Source organism: Pundamilia nyererei, unplaced genomic scaffold (assembly GCF_000239375.1).
Source record: "Pundamilia nyererei isolate P.nyererei 1_Seehausen unplaced genomic scaffold, PunNye1.0 scaffold00018, whole genome shotgun sequence".
In the NCBI taxonomy this organism is placed as follows: Eukaryota; Metazoa; Chordata; class Actinopteri; order Cichliformes; family Cichlidae; genus Pundamilia; species Pundamilia nyererei.
The window spans coordinates 4,981,329-4,999,301 of NW_005187419.1; the positions used below are offsets into that span (position 1 = coordinate 4,981,329).

General features: G+C 39.0%; 1 protein-coding gene across 4 annotated transcripts in view; it reads left to right on the forward strand.

Moving 5' to 3' along the window:
• Positions 1-5,004: 5,004 nt before the first annotated feature.
• The window catches only part of med25 (mediator complex subunit 25), a 31,923-nt gene continuing 18,954 nt past the window's right edge, over positions 5,005-17,973 (forward strand). For 3 of the 4 annotated variants that reach the window (XM_005726264.2, XM_005726267.2, XM_005726266.2), the window contains exons 1-11: positions 5,005-5,131; positions 7,156-7,305; positions 7,387-7,432; positions 7,664-7,788; positions 7,889-7,987; positions 8,835-8,955; positions 9,093-9,249; positions 11,311-11,435; positions 11,585-11,657; positions 11,855-12,087; positions 14,864-14,956. In XM_005726264.2, the coding sequence (XP_005726321.1) occupies positions 7,160-7,305; positions 7,387-7,432; positions 7,664-7,788; positions 7,889-7,987; positions 8,835-8,955; positions 9,093-9,249; positions 11,311-11,435; positions 11,585-11,657; positions 11,855-12,087; positions 14,864-14,956 (1,218 nt within the window). In that variant the 5' untranslated portion in view covers positions 5,005-5,131; positions 7,156-7,159. Of the gene's footprint in view, positions 5,132-6,961; positions 6,978-7,155; positions 7,306-7,386; positions 7,433-7,663; positions 7,789-7,888; positions 7,988-8,834; positions 8,956-9,092; positions 9,250-11,310; positions 11,436-11,584; positions 11,658-11,854; positions 12,088-14,863; positions 14,957-17,973 lie in introns of those variants that run through there. The other variant, XM_005726265.2, reaches the window with a different exon arrangement.

The window sequence follows — 17,973 nt, forward strand, 5'->3', positions numbered from 1 at the left end:
AAGAACCACAGAATGCCAGCGAGGAAGAGAACAGGAGGAGGAGGAGAACACAAATGGGAAAACCTGGAGGAGAGAGGCGATAGCTGCTTGCAGGATGTGTGGAACTGGACACAGGAGGAGGTGGAGGAGGCTAGTTCTGTATATAGACACACTCATAAAGGGGCACCTGCAGCATACTGACAGTGTTAACAGTTCAAGAAGTGCAAAAGACACACACACACGTGACATCGACCAGTTAGCACAGCTTTAATGGGCTACGCTCTTGAGCAAAAAATGAAAGGAGGGGCTGGGTGGGGGGGGGGGGTGCTGTCTCCATGGCAACTTTCCCACCGTGTAAAAAAATCATTTAGTCGGAAAGACATTTCACTCAGTTCACTGAACTGAAAGAGGCAGAGAGGAGGGAGGGGGGAGCAAGTGAGACACTGGGTGTGGGAGTGTGTGTGTATGTGTGTGTAGCATAGAGCTGTGTGTATCACGCTTGAGGGACAGATCTAAAGGTATCTAAAAGCTGACAGCAATTCATTAACCCTTATTGCAAATATATCTGATTATTAAACATAATGATAATGAATTCGCCTGCATCATTAAAGATGTATGCTGTAACTCTGGGTGATGCTTTGGTTTTATAGTTTTCTTGACAGGGCCATCTGCATGGAGCCCAATCTTTATGTAACATGTTGAAATTCACTTTATGCCACGACATTAAACCTGTGTCTCCAGCGCGCCGGAAACCTTTACGTGACGCCCAACTTTTGCTTTCTCATTTTGAAAGTACGCCAACCACTTATTATGCCACGTATACAGTTTTTAACATTTTATTCCAAAACTATAAATAATACCCGAAACCTTTCAAAATAATGAATTCAATGAATGCATGCAAGTGGAAACTTCAGCCAGCAGGGGTATTAGAGGAGCCTGCCTCTGCAGGGGAGCAGTGTATTAATACAGGAGTGAGCCCCAGGATCTGACCTTCTCTGCAAACTGCTGCCATGGAGGAACTTGCTATTCACCTGATGAGCACAAACTTATGTAAAACATCCACTGACATTAAATTGCCGCATGCATGGCTTTAAATGATGAATGCTCGGGAAGTTCTGTACAAGATTAGAAACTGAGGTAAAATCCATAATTAAACTCTGTTTTATTACTTTTCATTGCTGGTCCATGATTTGACAGAAAAAGGTAATTTTCTATGAAGATTTTTTAAAATACTATCAGATCTAATACTCTGGGCAGGAGTGTGTCCAGCGGAGCTCATGGGACGGAGCTGTCTAACCAAAATATAACTGAATTAATTATCTTTGAACTAATGACACAAATAAATTTTAACGCATTCATTTAAATATGTCTGTGTTACTCCACTTTCTGCTTCCACCTCACTATATGTTGGATCCAAATATTGCATTTTGTTCTCCATGTCATTTATTTTAAAGCTTTTAGATATGATTTTAAAACATAAATTTAAATGTTGCCTTTTTTATATGTTTTTGTTTTATTTTTTGTTTTTTAATAGTTTTTTATGGTTTAAAGTGATTTACACATTAATAATTAATTGTGATCTAACAATATAATGCCTGTGCTTCTGGAAAGGCCCCTTCCCTTTACTTCAGGCACCTTATTTATTGCTAAAACCTTTCTTAAGTTAGATTTTGACATTGCTACCTCACCACTTTGCAAAACAGTTATTCAATTCTGAAGAATTTTCAGGCTCTTTTGCAGCACAGTTTTTACGTATTACATTGTTTCAGGTTGCACAAAAGCCTACAAATCACACCTAAGGTTTTCAACATAAATTTTTCTACATTTGATTTATTTCTGATCAAATATTACGATTTCCTGTTGGCCACTTTTCCTTCACATTCATGGAAACGCCTCTGGTAACCTATTTGTCTGGTAACCTATTTGTGTGGATGCCATTGTATCAGCATGCTGGCTGTGATTACCTGTTGTGAGGCGACCATCTGGCCCTCAGCATCCCAGCTGGGTACCAATGTCAGGAGACGGATTGTCTTTACCATACCACCTGGACCTTGCAGACATAGATAGCTACAGCACCAACTATATTTCTGATTCATATTGTATTATGTAATTCTGTGACCAAACAAGGAACATAAGAGGAAAAAAAGAAAAAGAAAACACTGTCTGGTCTTCCAAAGGCATACACAGAAAGCAGGCCTTCTGTAATTGCTTGGCAACTGCTGGCATTGTGTGTGTTGAAGTTCAAAGCAGCGAGACACACTGTATAGTCCTCTGAGCGGCAGAAAGCATCAGAGTTGCAAAGTAAAGGGATGCCTACGCAGGCACACACACACACACACACACACACACACACACACACACACACACACACACACACACACACACACCATCCATTCTGTCAGTTTAATTTGGCCATGATGCTCATTCAAAATAAAAAAGCTCTGTGGAGGAGCTAATGCTTGCATCCAGGGGGTAGCCTTGGGCATAAACCCTCCCTCACATGAACTTTCTTTAAGTCGCCTGAAGTGTTCTTGCTTACTGACGCCCAAATAGAAAAGCTGCTTGGGCCCACAGCTTGTTGCCCTCCTTAGAATTTAGGTTAAATTGATGTGGAGCATTGTTTCTGTGGGAGGGTTTGAGCTTGATTAGCTCTGAAGCGCTTTGCTGAATGCTGTGCTAAGCTGACTGACTGGCTGGCATTACCACAGGGAAGGGGATGCTATTGTTGGACCCACAGAAGCAGCATGCCGATGTGTTACAACTACAGGTTAGCCTCTGGTGTATTGTGCTGATCTGACAGCAGTTAATGTGCCGATAGCTGCTGTGGTAATTATGTTCTTGTTTCCAGCACTGAGGTTGCAAGGGGAATGTGAAAGCCTTTTTATAGAACAATGAAGTTATGAAACCATGAAATCCAGAAAAAAGCAACAACTAGGTTAAGAATGTCAAGCCGAAAAATCACAGGCCATGCTTTGTGGTGAAGATGTTTTTCTCAGTACCATGGATTTTGTCTCGGTAGCTTTTCCTATATGTAACTTACTCTAAACATATACCGAATATAGATAAACAGTCTAACACTAAATTAAAGGAACTTTAAGTTAAAATGTGTAGCCTGCTCTCTGATAACACCATCATCAGTTCATCATTACTAGATATTTGCTGACATCTGCTGGAGGTCTGGATCACAAGCACTTGGATATCTCCAGCGTTTGTCCTCAGAACCCTATTCGAAACACAAAAAAGAAAATAGTCTGGTATTTATTTATTTATTTTTTGGTGGGGGGGGGGGGGTTGCTGTGGCAACACTCAAAGATTTCAATTTCTGTCTCTTCAGTACTGAGCATAAGTTTGCATTAAGCAAATTAATGTGTGATTCCTGTCCTTTGGACTTCGGGAAATTTAATCTGAATGCACCTGCCATTGTTATCTGTAATAGTCAGCTGTCTGGATTTTTCTTGTGTAGATTTCAGTTTTACCCTTGGGAAAAGCCCTCTGGCTGCCTCAGGTTGGTCATTAGATAGATTTAAGGAAAGCTAACTGGAGCCTTTCCTCATCACTCAGGCACTGAAAAGCAAAGATGAGGTTTAGAAGTCTGAGCCAAGACAATATTCACTGATGACCCTGCACCTCCATGTTTCATTATGTGGAGCAATATATATTGAGGGCATTTCATTTTCAGTAATTGCTTACAAGCAGCCAGATAGCAGAGACGTCCGGGCCTGCTCTGGGCACTTACACATCAGTTATGGCAATGGCAAATGTTTATGGGCCAGACGTGGTCTAAAAAGTCATGAAGTGGATTCCACCAAGTTAAGCGTGGGCTGGAAGTGACCCAAACACTTGGAAGCAAGAAGAATTAATGGCTTGACTGTTTTTTGTTTTGTTTCTTTTGTTATTGTTTTGATCTTGTTGTTCTTATTCAAAATAGAACTAGATGAAATTAGCATTTAGGAAAACACCTGGACAGATCATGCTAATATAACTTTGTCTTCTGTCCCTTTTTGTTTTTTATCCTCACCTCTCCGTGCTCCCGTTTCCCACTGTCACCAAGTTCTTGGTCATAGGGGATCATCTGAATGTTGGGATTCTCTCTGTTTAATATTGTGTTAGAACGCACTTGAACTGACTGTTGTTGAATTGGTGCTATTTAAATTAAATAAACTCAAAATGAATTGGATATAATCAGGGTCTTGGCCTTCAGTAAGCCTAAGAAGACAACAAATAAATTCGACAAGGTAACTGGACATCTTTAAGCTTGCAAAGACCCACTTATTTAGGTACATATCTGCTATGTGGGACCACACAAAAACATCTTTGACTGATGAGGACCAAAGCTATTAGTTTTGCATTTTCTATTAATTAGATTTCATTTTTATTTTGTGTTTTAAGGGAACTGCCAGTGCTTTTGTTTAGTTTTAAATGTTTGAAAATGTTTCGATTTAGTTTAAAACCAACCACTAAGAGGAATGAAAACTAGTCTTTGTAAGGGGTATTGATGTGAATTGTTACTTTTTGTGAAACCGATATTGAAACAGTGGTTCATTTATTCTGGTATTGCTGGTTTACGAAACATCTCTAGAGCATATTTTCACGTTTTGTTTCTGATCATGGTAACCCTAATTTTTCGTTATGCTCGAAAAACGTTTTTCTTGGTTACAGTGATATTGACAGTGTATTCACACATCCAAGTTCTCCAGTCGTAAGCCAAATTTCACTGAATTACTTTTGATATTAAAGCATTATATTTTCTCAATAATGGACAGCAAGAATTGAAAATACCTTAAAACCGTGTCACCGTCTTAAAGATTTTAGTATACTTCTATAATTCTGTGTGTTAGAACGGCTTGAAACCCCTGGTATGTTGTGTTTATGGTAATTCCCAAGTTGTATCGTTTTCGTTTATTTTCCTTGTACTCCTTTCGGTGTTCTTGACAACCTGATGTATGCCATATTCCGCTTTGTTGTTATTAATAAAGTTTTTTTTTGTTTTTTTTTTTAATTCTTTGACTCTTGTGGGCATGTCGTTTCGTCACTTCCGCCAAAAATACAACAAACGCTCACGCTAACTGTGCTGTGTAATTCAAGTTAATTTTTAAAGTTACAGTTTGGTCCAACCGGTTCAGCGGTTCGTCGGACAGTCACAGTCCATCAGGTCAGTCTACATCACTTAACAGCTTGAAAAAGGCTTGTTAATTGGGGTTATTTGAACTATATTAGCTTGAATCGCTCACTGACGTTTGCTGTGCTAGCTAACGTTAAAACGAAAGCTGTGCGCACTTCAGCTGTTGTTGACTCGTTAGCTTGCGTTTAACCTCCCCTTGGCGATAATGTCGATTAGCAATATTAATTATGGATTAATGATTAGCGAAAAAAAGCTTGGTTTTAGGTCCTACCTTTAAAACTAGAGCGCACAGCTATCGCAGCAAACATCTGGTATTTTATCACCGGTTTAAAACAAACAAACAAACAAACAAACAAACAAACAAAAAGAAACAAAAAATAAAACATTTCTCGCAAGTGTGCTACACTGAAAAACATGTGCTGTTTTTGTTTTTCTTTGAGAAAGAATAGCAGACTGTTACAGCTTCACAGAGGTGAAGTCACATGCTTCCATCGTACTGTAGCTGCTGGATGTCCCTGAAATCACTATCTTACATTGGGGTGTTTCAGCTCAGAGTGATTTACTTGTGTACCTGACAAAACAAACTCAAAAAAGCAAATAACATAGATAATCGAGCTCGAATTAAGGTAAGAAATCAAACAGGAAATTAAACAAGGTAACGTTAAAGATGGTATCCCAAAAAGTTGAAGCTGTTCGTATGGACTTTGCGTTTTCAGTTGGAGAAACGTTTCGTCACTCAACCAAGTGAGTTCTTTAATCTCAGTTGACTGCAGGTTATAAACAGTGCATTTGCTTATTGACTAAAACTAACATCACTGGTGAGTACAGTACTGTTTAAGCCATGGGTAGCTTCAAATACGTAATAGCTGGAAGTATATATTTTTTCTTAAAGATTCAAAGTAATGGTACAAGGTTCGCTGTCTCTTCAATGACAAACACAACATCAGCTGTGACTGAAGAAGTCACTTTGATGAGTGATGAAATGTTTTTCCCACTGAAAACGCTATGTCCAGATGAACAGAATCAACTTTTTGGGATTTACTTACCTGGATGATTCAGCATGCATCAAGACACTAAAGATATTAGTTCCGATAATAAGAAGACAATATTAAAAAATTAAAATGTAATGCTTTCTAAATGAATATATATGAAATGAGTAGTCAATTAACATGGTTTTTGCTTTTGTTTAGTTTTAAAGGAAAATTGTAGTTTAAATTGTAGCCCAATGTGTCTGTCTTCTCACTGTGCTGCAGAGTATACGTACAGATCATAATAGATGCCATAAATACCACAAAGGCATTTGTCTGTGAAGGTTCTCAGTCATCCAGGTCATCGTAGCCTAAGGAGCTTGGAAAGAAAAGCATCTGGACTTTAAGTTGCTTGAAGACATTTCACCTCTCATCCGAGAAGCTTCTTCAGTTCTAAGGTCAAATGGTGGAGAGTCCCAGATCTGAAGTCCAGACGCTTTTCTTTCCAAGCTCCTTAGACCACAAGGGCCTTTCATCCGAGTTTTAACAAAAGTGATTTTTAGAATTGTTTTGTCATTTTCAATGTCAATTATAGCTTTTTATGAATTATATTTATTGAATCAAGATTTAAGAATATCAGAAATGCATTCAAATAGAAAGGTAGGTGTTACGACCCGGCTCAAAAGGCGCAACATAAAAAAGGAGATGAGTATCGGTGAGAAGAGGTTTCATCTTAAAATGGAAAACCAGGTTGGCTAAAATGGTTGCTGCCACCAAGGCAAAGACAAGTGAGCTCCCTAGGAAGCTTGCCTCAGGTATGCTTTTATCCACACCTGACTAGGTGTGGCCAATTAGCACCAGCTGAACACACTGAGCAGATTAGAAGCTGCAGAGGGACGTAACAGTAGGTAAGAGGCTTAGAGTTACATGGACCAAATCCTACTAATGCTGGTGTTGAAGAAATCAGTCAGACTATATTTATTTATTTATTTATTTATTTTTAACCAAGAAATATTTTTCACACCTAATTTTGGTTTTTATTGTAGTTTTGTTTTTTTAAACTATGAGAACCGTCTCTGTATCTAGATCTATGGTGGCAGGTTCGGCACTCATGGAGCCATCCAGTAAACCTGGGCCCAACCAGGTGGCTGATGTGGTGTTTGTCATTGAAGGGACAGCGAACCTTGGACCATACTTTGAATCTTTAAGAAAAAATTACATACTTCCAGCTATTGAGTAAGTATCTAAAGCTACCCATTGTTTCCTAACTCATTAATGTCATGTAGCCATGAATTAATTTTATTTCATTCACCACAGGTATTTTAATGGAGGGCCTCCAGCAGAAACGGATTTTGGTGGAGATGTGAGTGTTGCTGTAATTCCTGTTTTCTATCTTTTTAACTGCTTATCCAACTTAAGGTTGGGCTAAAACCTTTCCCAGCTGACATAGGGCAAGAGGCAAGGTACACTGTAGACAGTCTAATCTCTGCTTTTTATTCTTTAGCTTGCATTCCCTGTCACTGTTTGCTGAAATTCGAATATGTTTTTTGAATTCTGTGGATAATTTATGATTACTATTTTATTTTTTTTCTAGTACGGGGGCACACAGTATGGCCTTGTGGTCTTCAACACAGTGGACTGCGCTCCGGAGTCATATGTCCAGTGTCACGCGCCAACCAGCTCAGCCTTCGAATTTGTCTCCTGGATCGACAACATCCAGTAAAAATTATTTCCCTATTAAACCTTTTAAACTGCCCCTTTGTTCTAATCATGAAGAGAAATCGTACAAAATCACACTTTTTTTTTTTTCCCCACACAGGTTTATGGGAGGTGGAGCAGAAAGCTGCAGTCTGATTGCAGAGGGACTTTCTGTGGCCTTGCAGCTTTTCGATGACTTTAAGAAAATGAGGGAGCAGATGTAAGCCTGTATTTGTGTTTTCTTCATTGATAAAACAAACCTAGAGGCAGAATCTTTTCATCCAAGGTAACTTGGTAAAAGACAGTGAGAAGCTAATTTTGGCACTTCCTTAAAATAACATATTCTTCTCTTTTCCAGCTCCATGTTTGTATTGGGCCTACCAGAGTAGCTTTTTTAGAATAGCAAGTTCAAACAAGCTGCTTTAGCTGCTACCTCTCAGTTCAATAATCCTTATTTTTCTTATATTTGATCCCGTCAGTTCATCTTCTTTCTGAAACGACACGTTTTAGCATACTTCCCTGTAATTTTAACCCGTTTTCTCTGATTGGCTCCCTCTCTGAAATACCTGCTTAAAATGGCAAATGGGTGGGGCCTCGTTGCTCTCAGTGTCTATGATGAATATATTACGGATGTCTGCTGTTATTAACATTATTATGAGACAAAAATAGAAAAAATTTAATTTGAGTGTTTAGATCAGTTTTGAAATCTGAGTTTTCACCTCACACAAATTACACTCACATAAACTGACCTCATTTTCAAAACTTTGACCATATGTAATTTTGGTTATATAGATGAACATTCACCAAATTAATGGTAAAGGAAAAGTATAATAGGTTCTCTTTAAGAGGCAAAACTATGATTGAATCAGTATAATAAGTCTTCCTTTATTCCCAAAATAACTGGGTCTTCTTGCTAAAATCATCTTTAAAAAGTTTGTAATATCTCATGAAATTCAAGTAAAAAGAAAAAACAGTTACAACAACGCCAGTTTTATTTTTTGAATTAGCTTAGTAGTGATGAAAATCTAAACTTTTATGTCTCTCCCTCTTTCTGTGTGCTGCTGCAGAGGTCAGACCCACAAAGTGTGTGTGCTGCTGTGTAATTCCCCTCCTTACCTGCTTCCTGCTGTGGAGAGTGTCAGCTACACTGGCTGCACAGCAGACAGCCTGGTCAAAATCATCAGAGATGTAAGTAAACACAGATTTTGTCCTCAGTAGATACTTGGAGGACAGGCTGGCTTTTTTGGTGAAGGTTATTTTTACTGGGTTAGATATAATCATAGTATTAACCTTGATATATATTTGTTGTTTTTTGTTTTTTTTAGAGAGGAATTAATTTCTCTGTTGTGGCTCCTCGGAAACTGCCCCCTCTAAGGGCTTTGTTTGAACGTGCGTCACCAGTAGGGGGGGCAGTTGAATCTCTTCCTGACTACAGTCAAGATCCCTTCCACATGGTCCTAGTCAGAGGCATCTCGCTTCCTGGTGAGAAAACTATGCCTTGTCCACTTGTAGCACATGTTGTGTTTTTTTTGGGGGTTTTTTTGCTCTTATACTAAAGATATGTTGTGGAACAATAAGCCTTGATGAATTTTCAATTTTAAGTCTTCTTTGATACACAGTGATATGTAAAGGTATTTGGACTCATGTTAAAGCCTTAGCTTTTACACGCTGGGTGCCATTACGCTGGTTTTCGGGTGGAGGAATTGTTCTTATTTAGATTTGAGAATGGACTGCTAAGTTGTCCGCTTGGTTGGAACTGTAGTTTTGGCACTTTGACATTTTTAGCCCTGGAGGTTGATGTTTAATATGTGAGTAGACAAGTGTACAATGCTGTGAAAAAACAATTTGACTCCTCCTTGTTTTCAACATGTTTCACCTTTTCAAAACATTTTTAATATTAGTCAAAGATGATCAAAGAAAAATGCAGTTTTAGAATGAGGATTTCATTTATTAAGGGAAGAAAAGTTATCCAAACCTACCTGACCTTATGTGGGGGGGAAAAAAAGTTATTTCCTCCCTTGTTAAGTCATTAATTAACTGTGAGTAATCACATTTTTTGAAAGCTGAGTTCACTTTTATTGGCCAAACCCAGGCCTAGACTCTGGTGAACCATGCTGCTAGCCATTATCCACAAATGAAAAAAACAGTGGTGAACGTAACCAGGAGTGGCCAGCCTACAAAAATTACTCCAAGAGAGCATGAACGACTTATCTAAGAGGTCACAAAAGGACCCAAAACAACATCTAAAGAATTGCAGGCTTGACTTGCTTCAGTTACGGTTGTGGCTACACTTATGATTCAACAAAAAGAAAGAGACGTGGCATAATGGGATAATTGTAAGGTGAAAACCAATGCTGACCAAATAGAGCACAAAGGCTCATCTCATGTTTGCTTAAAAAAATGTCTTGATGAACCCCAGGAGTTTTAGGAAAAATATTCTGTGGAATACAACTGGCATAAAACTAACGTGGCATTTCATAAAAGAAACCTCATACCAACAGTCAAACGTGGTGGTGGTAGTATGATGCTGCTTCAGGACCAGGATAACTTGCAAAATTTGAGGAACTATGAATTCTGCTCTCTTCCTGAAAATCGTGAAGGAGAACGTCCGACTATCAATTTGTACTCTGAAGGTTATGCAGCAGAAAGTGATCTGAAACACCTCACTTGTCATCGCCATTGTCCATGCTGATGACAACTTGCATATTAACAATCATGAAACTGAGCTCACAACCATCAATGGTGCTAGTTTTTGTCATAATGCAACTATACCATTTAGAAGTTTGGGGATACCTGCTGTTAGCGGAAACTCAAGAAGTTCCCACTAAATTCAGATAACCAGAATGAACTTTCTGGGTTTTCCTTACCTCGATGATTGAGCATGCATTAAAATACACCAGTCACTCTGCTACTGAATGGCTAAAAAAAAAAAAACTGTACAAAATGAAGTTTCTGGAGTGGCCTAGTTGAAGTCTAGACTTAAATCCATCAGAAATGCTTTGGCATGACTCCCATGCTGCTGAATATAAAAAAAAATTCTACATTTATCACAAATGATTGATTTCAGATCTTCCTGCCAAGGGTGCCACAACCAGTTATTAAGTTTAGTTTTTCACTCAGAGCCAGGTTTAAATAGCTTTTTCCCCTTAATAGATGACATCATCTTTTACAAACTGCATTCTCTATCTCTTCTGGTTATTTCTGTCTAATTTTAAAATTACTGAAACATGACTGTAACTTTGTATATCAGTTTATGAATCATCCATTTATATAAGATTTTTATTTCACTCTGAGCGCTTCTTTATTTGTAATTCTTAAAGGAATTTCTAAAGACTTAGCTACTGTTCAAGGTTACTCCGACACATCTCTGTGATCAGAGTCATAAATGCATATCATGCTTCCAGTTGTAAGAAGTGCAAAACAGAACAAAAAAACGCTTGTACCTTTTCAACTGGACTTCACTAAACAATGGGTGATGTCCCGATGGCTGCAGCCATCTTTTATGTACAGACTATGAGCTTATCTCCCCGTCTCTCTCTCTAGTTTCTGCAGGTGGAGGACCTGGGCCGCACAAACCTGTCATCCCTCCTCCGGTGCTGGCTAGTAGTCAGCCTGTTGTTGGAACTCCACAGCCCCCTCCACCAATAAACACAACCCCTCCTTATCAGGTAATGGGCAAGCAGCCATATAGTGTAAAGCTGGCTGGAGACTAATTCGTGCTGCCTGCTTTTGGCTCAGTTTCAGACAGCGGTGCTTATGTTTCTTCCCTTAAAACGTTTTACCAAGCATTGTCTTCCTTTAATCTGCCCGCTGACAGAATACGCCTCTGACTGCTGCTCAGGTGGCTGCACAGATGGTCATGGAGGCAGCCAACAACCAGAAGAGTCGCTGTGAGTTACCAGAGGGCTCTTTGGGTCTTTGTGAACAAGCTTTTACTTGCAGCGTGTCTGTGTTTACATAGACCATGTGTGATTATGCCTTGGTGTTTAACCCTACAGCATATTTATATATGATATTGTTCGGATTTATGCTTTTTTTTATTTTTTATGTCAGTCTTGTCTTTTTATGCCTTCTTTCCTTCCTTCAGTCCCAGGAATGGGCCAAGGGCCTCCATTTCCCAGTCACCCTGTAGTCAAGCCCATTCAGCCGAGTTTATCAACAGTGAGTACGGTAAATACGCCAATCCAACCAGTTACTCCCAATCAGCAGCCAGTCCCACCCGCAGGACAGCCAGTGCCCAGCCAGCCACCACAGCCACTCCCTCAGCAGCCACAACCCTCTGGAAATCAGACCACGCAACCATCTGCAGCGCCCACTATGGTAATTTCTGTTTCTTCTTCTTCAACTTCCAACCCCCTTTTAAGGGTTAAAAATACAGGAATTTGCAAACAAGGCAATAAATGCATTATTTGGGAAACTGTTCGTATTTCTTGTGTTGCTAAGAGTTAGATTAGAAGAACCGTAGCTCTGTAATGTGTCCCTGGAAAAATCAAAGCTGCAGAGATCAAGCTGGTAGCTCAGACAGACTCAGTGGAGCTGGGTCTGACCACCGATGACAAACTCAATATACTTCAGACATTCAAGAAGAAAAACACTTAAAATAAACCGATATTAGATAGGATATGAAAACATGAACGTCTTGTAACATGTTTTCATATCCTATTATTAAAAGGTGACAAATTAACATCCAAAAAAACGAATAAACTGCGACCAAAAAGTGTGGAACATGATGGACGCTGCTCTAAAATTCATGACAACCTCTTCAATATAATTTAAAATCTAAAATAGCAAAACAATAAACCATCCAGCAATTCACTTATTTGGTTCTGGGTTGCAGGGCAGCAGCCCCTCTCGCGAGCCATTTCCTCCAGCTTATCCAGGAAACATCAGGTCCAGCCAAGAGATATAATCTCTCTAATGTGTCCTGGGCCCAACCTGGGGCCTCCTGCCAGTAGGACATGCCTGGCCAGACAACTTTATATCCAGGACTACCTCAGCTGCCTCCTTTCAATGTAGAGGAGTGGCAGCTCTACTCTGAGCCCCTCCTAAATGACTCAACTCCTTACCATACTGTTAAGGGAAAGCCCATCTGCCCTTTGGAGAAAGCTAATTTTTTCCACTTGTATCCATGAGCTCATTCTTTCACCTTTAAAAGAACTAGAAATAATGGTGCAATAAGATATCTGCATAACATTTAGGACACAACAATTTACTGGTATTTCACATCAATTAAAATCTTAACAAGACTTGGATTAAATGAGTAGTAAGTCTGGTGCTGAGTAGTTACAATTAGTCGTATAGTCGCACACATGCCTACGGTACTAAAAATAAGAAGTGTTTTTCTATATAGGGGATATTAGCGATCAATCGTGATATCATGTAACTAAAGAATTACTTCCATGTTGTCCAGTGCACTGGAAACATTGGCCTTCAAGCATATATATTCCTATTTCCAATGCTGACTTGTCCTGACAGTTGCACATTGCAAAACACTTTCATCAGATTAATTGCAGCGGTGTTTTTGGCTACGTTCACACTGCAGGTCTTAATGCTTAATTCTGATTTTTTTTTTTTTTTGGTCTGCTTGTTCACACTACAAATAAAATGCGACAGCAAATGCGCTCTAGTGTGAACCCGCATGCGCAAAAGAAGACGTCACACACAACGCGCTCTGTTTAGACCCAGAACAAACAGTATTGTTTGACTGATGGTCCTTAATATAAAGACTTGTTTCGGACTTTATGTTTCCCAATTTTGCTTGAAGTTATAAAGTTATTTTGTTATTTACAAATGGCCTAATAATGATCCTTATTGCTGTTTTAGAGAGGAGCGGTGCTTCAAAGGATAGTTGCAGATTCCTGTCAGAATCTGCAGATTATACAGTACAAATAAAATGTTTACGTTTCTCCAACGTTGTCTTCCCAACAGTTTCACTGGATGGCCAGGAACCGTTCGCGATGTCTTCTCAGGCGCTGATAATTGCCGTCTGTCTTGCGTCAGTGACGTAAAAGACGGATTTAATGCGACATGACCGTTCAAACAGCAGTCGCGTTCTAAAACATCGGATATGTATCGGATTCAGTACCACATACGAAAGTGACCCAGATCGGATTTGAAAATATCGTATTTGTGCCGTTCACACTGTCACACCATGATCGGATATGGGTCGCATAGGGTCAAAAAAGTCGGATTTGATGAGCTTTCGCCTGCAGTGTGAACATAGCCTTTGTAAACCTAAGTCACATTCATGCCTTTATTTTTCTGTTCTGTTTACACATTTTGTTCAAACCCAGAGAAAAGAAAAGGGTGAAAAAATAGTTGGACTAATGCTGAAGACATACAGTACTCTGCATACAGAAGTTCATCTTCATTCCATGTTCCAGTGGCATATTGTGTTTCCTAATCCAGGTTTATTTTGTGAAAAGGCTAATTGATCTTTGTGGGGGGGGAAACCCCCATCCAATTATCCCAACACAGAGCTGAAACTGCTGATTAAGGAAGCAATAAATCTGTCTAATTGAGCGGTTGGAGCATCAGCGTCTGTGGTTCAAATATACTCAAGTTGGCTGAAAAAATATTGGGTTATCTTATGTTTAATTTGCTGTTTTCACCCCTGTAAACGCTATCAAAGATGAAGTCATACTGATATTTTTACATGTAAATAGCCCTGCTTCACTTAGAAAGACTCAGGACTTTACTTGGTGATGCTCTGCAAGCAGCAGCCTTGAGCTGAGTTTTCAGACCAGCACACTGTCTGAAGCCTAATATCAAAATGAATTTTAAATGCTGCTACTACTACTACTACTACTACTACTACTACTACTACTACTACTATCAGATCAAAACCAGATAAGAGTCGCAATTCCCCAGAAGATCATTGTGGGTAGCGTTTTTTCCCCTTTGTTTTCCAATTCATTTATTAATGTTCCTTTTTTAACAGATTCAATTGTCTAAACTTACATCTAATAATGTAGTTCGATCAGCTCTAAACAATTATGTTTTACTATTGAAATAATTACTTTTCCTATGAATTGAGAAGTAATTCTTTATTCCTGGAAAAGTGTTGTATTGATAGCGTCCTCTAATTTCCTTACAGCCTGGAAGTCAAGTCAATCCAAACCCAATTCCACAAGGACAAGGTGTCACCAATAAAGTAGTGGCCTGGACTGGTGTTCTCGAGTGGCAAGAGGTAAAACAGATTCTTTGATTTTGAGTTAATGTTCATTCAATGGGAAATAAATGGATGTCTTACTTTTATTGAGAGCTTTGTGATCAGAAAGTAAAACCATCAAGGAAAGAATCACTTAAGTCATCAGAGTTCAGACAAAAGAGGTCTGGGAAAACTGCTAATACTAACCATTCTCCTCCTCAGTGGGCCTCACCACCAGTACACTGTGGAGCTCCATTTACCAGTCAGCTTGCAGATATTTCTTTAAAATGTGAAATAGAGCTTTTTAGCAGCTGACCGATACTTTAGTAAACATCGAAAGTCTGATACTTTTTAATGATGTGCTGCAGCAGCTGCAAATGAGTCTGAGGAAAACAGAAATGTTTTCTTTTTGTCACAGCAAAAATAAACGAATTAAGGGAAATCCGGAAAGATATTGAAGAGTTGCAAGTTGGAAAAACAAAGTAAATAACTGATTACTTCAAATGCAATACTAACGTGTGTTGCTTAGTGTAGCTGGAGGGTAATCTAATGCATTACTTTACCTAACACTGCCCTTGGCTCTGTAAGTCAGTGAGAGCAGATGTTCCTCATATCCTCACATCTCATGCACAAACCCTCTGTTTGTAGGAAGGAGCTAATCAGAAGAGAGCTGTCTTAAAAAAAGAACCTTGGACGTCTTGGTTTAGACAGAGGGGCTGTACATTATGTTGCATTTATTTAATGTGCAAAATTTGTATGTTGTTATCTAAAAAGTTTTGTCTTTGCAAGCTTCAGAGGGGCTACAGACAAGTTACCTGGTTCCTTGAGTTTCCATTCCTAATGCTAAGCTAACTGGCTCCTGGACTCAGCTTTATATTTTCTGTCCTTTTGTAATTGATAAGTATTTTTTGAAACTATCTTCAGAATAAGTGAATTAGATGTCCCTGCTGTAAATCAGCCTGTATTAGATTAGAATAAAAACCAGCACAGTCTGAGACTTGCCCTACCGCTGTCTAGGACCTATCACAGCAGTAAGTCTTAACCACCTGCCATTGATTATTGTACAGCTTGATTAATTGCACATCATTTTATTGTGCTACTTCTATTGGTTTTTGCCCAAGGTCAAATCGATTCAGTTTACAGTTGCATTGCTGAGCCAGGAAAATGGATGTTAATGCCTTTTATGCGACACTCATGAGGTCTTCCAGTGTTTGTGTTTAGTGGACAGACTCGGATCAATTCCCTGCATCGACTCCAGCCCCCGTCTTCTGTTTGTCAAAATTATACAAGTCGGTTAAACGGACAGGAATAAGAATGAAGAAGCTCTGGAGAATCTAAATCTTGTCTATGACAATACAAACCGTCACAAATGATCTGAGTGGACAAATTAGAAGCATGAAACATTGCTCTTAATCTGCTGCCTCCTACTGCAGTTAAGTCATCAGGCTTTCAGCTCTGTAAGTGATTCTTCTGTGGCACAATCTGTAATGTTGAGAATAATTACAATGCAGACACTAAAATTCATTTGGAGAAATGGCTGTTGATAAAAACTCTCAAGGACTGCCAGCACACTTGGGTGACGCTTGCTCGGAGTACAGTGTTATCAATATGGTATGTTCTGTTTTTGGCTGAATTTCAATCTGTTATTCTATGAAAGCTTTTCTCGTCTAAAATGTGGCGTGTTTGCGGTTTCCGCTGTGGTTTACTGACACACTTTTTAAATCCACCCCTAATTTAAAGCAGATTAGATTGTTTTGTTACTGTCCACATTCCTGGCTCCTTTTCTTCTCCACCTTAGCAAGCCCTGGAGATAAATAACCCATTTGTCTGCAGCACAACACATTTGTAATGGTCTATAGTAGACCTGACTAATATGTGATAGATTAACCATTGATCGTGTATTGATGCGCTGAAGACGAGTGCTGGCAGTGTTCCCAGTGGGATTGCTGCAGTGATGTGCTTGGAGAGAGCGCCCCTCTCCTTTTAATTCTTGACAATTTGTTTAGGTCTTAAAAGTCCATCCATTTCTTTAAATTGCTTTTTCTGATTGAGGTCACTGGCAGAGGCTTGAGCAGGGCAGCCCACAGATCCTTTTCCTCAGCAATATTCTCCAATTGCTCCCAGGCCAACTTGAAATCCCAGATACCCATCAGAGCATTCTGGTGTAAATTGAATGTTGGATGGTCAAACGCATCCAAAACGGCAACATTACACACCAAATAGGAACGGTGCCTCTCCAAAGCAAACTCTTTTGGGAGTTCATTGCTCAAACTGAATAAGCTGTGAGGTATTTAAGCCTACAAAACAACTGACTAGGGCCCTATGAACTGCAATCACAGTCATTTTTCTCCAAGTAACATCTTTGGGCTCTCTGAATATTTTGGAAATTATTGAGAGTTGAGTGTGCTGATAAGTAAAGAGTTGCATAACAGTCACTTTTCTAAATTTTACAGTGTTCCGATTTTCTGGTGTTAACAATATCTGATATTTTAATTAGTCAATTAATGAATTTAATGATTTATTAGTAGTAACACACGTGATAATACTGCAAATGTTCCAGCACCATAACCGTCTGTTTAATTTGCACAGTTATGGTTAACTTTATGCTGTATTGCAGCATTGAATGCATGGTTTCAATAATGAGGTCAGCATATGTACACGTAATCCTGGTGAGCCTGAAGCTCTGCTTCAGACCACTCTAAATGCTCAGTATCAGACTGTCTGAAAATTGAGAGTGATCTGACTCTGGTGAAAAATCTGTTAAGGCAGTGTTCACACACAAATCAAATATACTTTTTTTTTCTTGTTTTTTTTTTCTGGCCTTTAGTGATTGTTTTCAGAGAGATCTGTTCTTTCTGTCTAAATATAGAACTCTGTGGCACTAGCCTTTGGGTGCTTAAAGGGAGTATATTATGTTTTTCCCTATTTTTTTTTTTTTTTTTTTTTTTTTTTTTTTGATGTCAGAGAGAGTGGATATTCCTCATATGGTGGCTTGGAGATATAAGAGTAAAATTATCTATTTTAAGTGGCAGCCAATCAGAAAAAAGCTGTCTTAC